This window comes from Haemorhous mexicanus, chromosome 6 (assembly GCF_027477595.1).
Source record: "Haemorhous mexicanus isolate bHaeMex1 chromosome 6, bHaeMex1.pri, whole genome shotgun sequence".
In the NCBI taxonomy this organism is placed as follows: Eukaryota; Metazoa; Chordata; class Aves; order Passeriformes; family Fringillidae; genus Haemorhous; species Haemorhous mexicanus.
The window spans coordinates 24,458,629-24,464,820 of NC_082346.1; the positions used below are offsets into that span (position 1 = coordinate 24,458,629).

Genomic DNA, 6,192 nt, shown 5'->3' on the forward strand with positions numbered 1-6,192 from the left:
GAGACACAAAGACTTTTGCTTTCAGAGGCAGTTTGTATTTGCTGCCTGTTTATTGGTGTGTCAGCTCCAGTTTGTATGCAGTATCTGTTAGGTCAGAGTTGGCTGAATGTTTTTATTGCTATTTTAAAAATGGTTGTTCCAAGATACAAATTCTAGTGGAGAGAGAACAGCAACTCCTTCCTCTCTCCTGACAGAAATGAGTTCCCAGACCAGGATGCCAAGTGAGATGTACACAGGGAGGCACTGTGTGGTGGCTGGGAATGCCCCCTGCCAGGGCAGCAAGAAGGAGCTTTTACTCTTGAGCATGTTTTGGGAGGATATTTGAAACTTCCATGGATTAAGGCATCTTGCTGGGAAGCAGCTTATCCTGCTGGCTCTCAAGGGACCCCATCAGCTCTGACAGACAGTGAAGTAACTGCTCTGTTTTGGGACACGGACTGTGATGTTCACTGTGATTGCCCAGCTACAGGTGGTTTCTGTAAAAGCCCTGGCCCTTAAAAAGTTTCTTTTCCTACAGGAAGAGGTGGGTATCCATCCCTTTTTATCCATCCCTAGGTCCTCTTTTTAATTGTTCCTTCCCCTTTCTATGGCATGAGATCTGATAGCTAGCAAAAGGCTCTGTGTGTGTTTCCAATAATCACATTTTTTAAATGAATAACCAGATGACAATTTCCATGTTGGTAACTTCCATGCTGTTTCAGCAGCAATAATTGTGTCTCCTCCTATAAAACTGGTGATTTAACAAGGCCCCAGATATGAATATAAAATGTTCCTAGTTCTGGTAAAGGTTCCATAATGTGCCTGTCCAGTGTGCTGGCATACAATGTGACTTCATGAAAGGAAATGAAATCTTGAAATCAGGGGAAAAAAATGAGCAGAACACAAAGGAGATGAATTATGATGAAAGAATACTAGAAAATTCTGAAAGTGAAAATATTAAAATGGATTGGGATGACATGAGGTACAGTGACAAGTTTTGAAGCTTGCCGAAATGACACATATTGAAATCTCAAAATCAAGGAACGAAGTGAACCACAGAGACGGAGAAAGAATTATGATGAAATTTGCTCAGGTGCACAGCATGTGGGTGGTAGCAAGGAGCAGTGTTGGGGTATAGCTGTGGTCCTCTTGGCATGCCTTTTGCAGTTGCAGTGTCCCTGGAGCTCTGGGCTTTGTTAGGGCTAGGGTTTTCTCAACCCTAACCCTGGAGGGAGCAGTAAAAGCAGCATTTCCTGAGGCTGAAGTGCCCAGCCCATGGGTGCTGCCAAGGAGAAAAGCGTGGAGGAAGCAGTGGTGGTGCAGTGCTTTGGGGTTTTTTGCAGTGAATTGGACTGGAACGTGCCAAAATGATACTCATTGGACTCATGCAATTCTACTTCCTTTCACGAAATGACAGTTCTTCAATTCATGAAGAATTTTCATTTAGTGAAAGGAAATGGCATCTGCAAACCATAGAAGGAAGGTGACCAAACACACGGGACAGGAGGTACGATGAAATGAAAAACAACTGAAAGAAAACCTGAAAACTCTGAAATTAAGTGAAAACTTTTAAAAGGAATGGGGTTACATAAATTGCACTGAAAAGTTCTAAAACTTTTCTAAATTATACCCATTGAATTCTCCATATCAGGGAGCAAAGTGAGCTGAATGCACAGAAGAGGAATGATGATAAAATGAAATGCAATCAAAAAAAAAAAAAAAAAGGAATGTCTGAAATGAAATTAAAACAATTAAATTGAATGGGTTGACATGAAATGCAGTGAAATGGACTGAAACTTGCCGAAATGTTACTCACTGAAATCACAAGATTTCATTTCCTTTCATTAAATAATGCTGGGAGAAGGTGAAATGAAGGCCATTATTTAAACTACTTGAGTAAATATTTTTTTTATGTTAGTGCCTTGGAGATCTAACTCTGGGGATTATGTCACAGGATATATTTTCTAAATTTTCTCAAATAATATCTTCAAGGCCTCTCAGTTATTACCATGGTGATCTTGCTCCAACTCAGCACTGAAATTTCCCAAAGCATTTTATAATCATATTTGTGAGGGTATTAAATATATGAGTTTGCCTTCATACTGAACTTTCTGTAGGGAACCAGACAGGCAGTTTGTACTGGGATATGTGTTGAAGTTCAGATATCAAGTCAACCAACCTTTTTTTTTTTTTTTTTTTGACAGAACCTTGGATACTTTTGGGCTAGAGCAGATTAAATTTACCTTGCTTTGAATAAATGTGCAATGTTTTTCTGCGCTGCCAGAACAAGGCTCCTATGTCATCTTGTTTCTGCATGAGAGGCAAGCTCAGCCCCAGAAATCCTCCAAGCTGGTCATCAGGCTTGTCTTAGAGGGCTGTACTGAGGAAACAGAGTTCAGCCTTTGCTGTGCTGTAGAATCACGTTGTCAGGAATTTAAGTGACTATATGTAAATGGAGCTTTTGGAGAGGAAGTTGTTACTCTGCAGCAGAGATGTATGGGCTAAATTGAGACACTAAAATAAACTGTAAAAAACACAGCCTTCTGCAAGCTGGAATGATTCAATTTGACCAAATATGAAATTGTTCCCTTATTAAGCTAATAGTACCTCCCCACACAAAGGCTTCAAACTGACCCTGGCCCTAAAGCTGCCTTGGGGAGCCAAGAAGCCAAGAGATTGCAGCCAGGTGTTTCATAAAACCAGCACTCTTAATGTTGCTTTTGCACTGGCAAGGAGCAAACCAGCCAGCCTTCTGGAAAGACACTAGCAAGTGCCTCTGGTCCCAGCTCTCCTAAAACTGTTCTTGTTCCATTTTATCCCCTTTGACACAGGGCTGTAGTTAAAATGGTTTGTTTCCAGCGAAGGTCCTGAAACATGGCCACTGCTAAGGCAATTTGAAAGGAGGAGGCACCACTCCTAAGAGTTACCCTAAGAGACAAGAGTTGCTCCTAAGAGACAAGGTTGAGAGTTTCTGATGGTGAGCTCACAAAACCAAGGCCATTTTTGTGTGCTGGACTATGGCACAGGATGTGTCTGGGGGTTTTTTCAGAGCATTTGTCCTCCTCTGCACAAAGAATGTGTTTTATGGCAAAACACAGTAAACTCACACTGGCTGCAGGTGCCCCAGCTTGGGCACGGACCCAGAGCTGCTGGGGTAAGTGTAGATCCCACTGTGGGCTAATTGGCAGTGTGTGCTGGCAGTGCCCTGGGCGCCTCTGCACTGCGGTGCTGCATGTGCACAGTGAGCCTGGGGGACTGCGGGACTGACTGCTTGGCAAACCTCGGGCCCTGAGTGCATTGTCCTTGTCCCCTGAGCATCACAGAGCAGAATTCCTGACACAGTTGCTAAGCCTCCGCTTCCTTCCTGGTTCCTAACCAAGCTTCAAAAATATCCTCGAGTGGGTGAAGCTGTAGAGAGAGTGTCTTTATGGGAATCATCTAACATGAGCCCTGAAGAGGGGACAGACTAACCATTTCAGGCTCTTCCTCCCTCATGCTTTTCTACTCCTCCTCCCTCTACCTCCTTTCCTATTCCTATAGCACGTTCTTCTTATGTTGTTGGGATTTTCTATCCATGAGAGTGCTTGGCACACACAGCTTTAAAGCGTGGTTCCAGCCGTTACTAATTTGCAAGCTTTTGTTTCAGCTCAGTAATACTTGAATGCCATTTTCTGTCTGACGATCTGATTCTGCATCATACCAAAGAAGCACCACAGAGCCCACAGGGGAATGGAAAATTTTGGGATCCCTACCAAATTGAAAAAAATTGAGTCACACTGAAGGAGGTATTCAAGCTTCATTAGAGGTGGCAGACTTGGGAACAGGATACCAGAGTCCTGCTTAACCCTCTGATGCTGATGGTCCTTGCTGGGTCCATTCCGTGTGATCTCTGTAGCTTATATCTGGGTCACTAACATTGGGGTTTTCAGATGTGGGCTTGCCTTGGAGCTTCCTTTAAGCATGGGTTTGTTACTCTGACGGGTAGCGATCAGCTGAAAGCTGATGTGACGGGTCTGTCGCTACTGTTTCACAGTCATAGAAATCAGGGTATTGATAAAAAAAAGCAGCGCGGTGAAACGCATAAAGCCGAAGTACCGCTGTTGCAGTCCGAGACCCGCCTGAAGCTCCCCTGGGTGCCGCGGAGCAGGAGAGGGATGCCCTGGAGGTTACGGGGAGAGGGCGACGGGATCGAGCGCGATGGCTCCCCCGCCCCGGGCTGTACCCGACACCCCCGCTCCGAGGGGACGCGGCGGGCGGGGGCGGCGGTGCGGGACACGTCATGCGGACAGGAGAGCCCGGCCGGCCGCGAGTGGGCTCCGCTGCGGCCCGAGTGCGCTGCCGTCTGAGCATGCTCCCGCGGGGCTCCGCCGGCTATATAACGGGGCCGGGGTGCCGGCGGCAGCGGCTCTGCTGAGACAGCGGAGGAGCTCCGCTCCACGCCGCGCTCCGGTCCTCACCGTACTGCGCCTCCCTGCACCGCTCCGCTCCGCACGGTACCGCAGCGCTCAGCTCAGCGCTCCGCTCAGCGCTCCGCTCAGCTCAGCACTCCGTTCGCACCGCGCTCTGCTCCGCTCAGCACTCCGCTCGCACCGAGGTCTCTCCGGACAGCAGCGGTCCGCACTGCACCGCTCGGTACCGCACCGCCCCGCGGGGCCCGTCCCTGCCCCGCTGCCGGCCGGAGCGTCGGCGCCCGGCACGGCCGAGGCAGCGCGCCCCGCTCCGCCGGCCCCGGCCCCCGCGGCGGACGCTCCCGCGGGCGGCAGGATGGCCGCGAAGCCGGCCGAGCTGATGGGCATCTGCTCCAGCTACCAGGCGGTGATGCCGCACTTTGTCTGCGTCTCCGAGGAGTTCCCGCCGCCTGCCCGCCCCGCCAAGACCCCCAAGGGCAAGCTGCGGCGGCCGCGGCAGTCGCGCTTCAAGACGCAGCCGGTGACTTTCGACGAGATCCAGGAGGTGGAGGAGGAGGGGGTGTCCCCCATGGAGGAAGAGAAGGCCAAGAAGTCCTTCCTGCAGTCGCTGGAGTGCCTGCGGCGGAGCACCCAGAACCTGTGCCTGCAGCGGGACCGCCTGGGCAGCTGCCGCCTCCGCAACAGCCTCGACTCCAGCGACTCGGACTCGGCCCTCTGAGCGCGGCGGGGCTCGGTGGGACCCGGCCCGGCAGCGGCGGCACGGACTGAGCTGCGGGGAGCCGCGCCACCGCAGGCACAGGAGCGCCCGGACGGGCAGCCGGGTCGGGATGTTTTCTAAGAAAGCGCTTGTACCTTCGTTTCTATTTGATTGTATGAAACTCACCATTTAAAAGACAAAAAAAAAAAAAAAAAATCTTTTCTATTCGTTAGAAGAAATGAGCTGTTTTAGATGCATTGAGCTGCCGGACTTTATATTTATTTTTGCATTTAAACTGTTGACTGCATTAATTTAATATGTTTCTACCTGAATGTCTGTTATTATTTCCATAAAAGAGTAATAAATCTGATATATTTGCACAGTACTTACTGGGCTGTCCTTATTTCAGGGATCCAACTGTCCTTGTTCAGCTTTGAGGGGAAAAGGGATTTAAAATCTGTCGGTAGCTAGTGCAGAGCCAGCAATGCTTTTATCGGGGATGCTGCTCAGAGAGGTTTTGCAGGCTGTGCTGTCGAGTATAAACTAATGAGACAAAAGTTGAATTTGATTTTAAACTATTTACTTCTTTGACGTCTGTGTGTTAACCTGAATTGAGGTTTAAAGAGCATTTATAACTGGTGCCCAAGAGCCTCAATGCAACTAGGCAAGCCTCTTGCATTCACAAAAATTGCATACATACTTTCTATTTTCATCCAAGTTGGTTTTGTCTCTTCTCCCCTTCTGACCCATAAATTATTTAGTGCTGCAGATGGTTTTGGTTTTGGTTAGATGGTTTTTGTAATTGGTTATAATGCAGTTTTATTTACCAGGGCAATTGATACTATTAGGACGTGCTTTTCTCGGAGTTTAAAAGTAAGGGGATTTTGATGATGGTAAATTTGTAGGAATGAGGCTTCTGTTGGGTTGCTGCATGTGTGTGTGTGTGCAGGTGCATGTAGGATTTTCTCTGTCTGTGGGATACACGCTGAAGAGCATCTGAAGCCCTCTGCAGAATGGAAACCAAATTCCTGGACTGGGAATATTCTGCCTGTATTTTCTCCATTTCCTTGAATCCTTCCTGTGCTAATAGTGTAATGCTGTAGTAGC

General features: G+C 48.1%; 1 protein-coding gene across 1 annotated transcript; it reads left to right on the forward strand.

The window, feature by feature from the left end:
- The first annotated feature begins 4,351 nt into the window (after positions 1–4,351).
- Positions 4,352–5,470, forward strand: C6H11orf96 (chromosome 6 C11orf96 homolog). The gene has a single exon (XM_059849272.1). The coding sequence runs from the start codon at positions 4,744–4,746 to the stop codon at positions 5,104–5,106; it is 363 nt and encodes a 120-aa protein (XP_059705255.1). The 5' UTR covers positions 4,352–4,743; the 3' UTR covers positions 5,107–5,470.
- The last annotated feature ends 722 nt before the right edge of the window (positions 5,471–6,192 follow it).

What these genes read in the sequence shown, in the direction of transcription:
- C6H11orf96 (XM_059849272.1), top strand. Translation starts at nt 4,744, where the DNA reads ATGGCCGCGAAGCCGGCCGAGCTGATGGGCATCTGCTCCAGCTACCAG.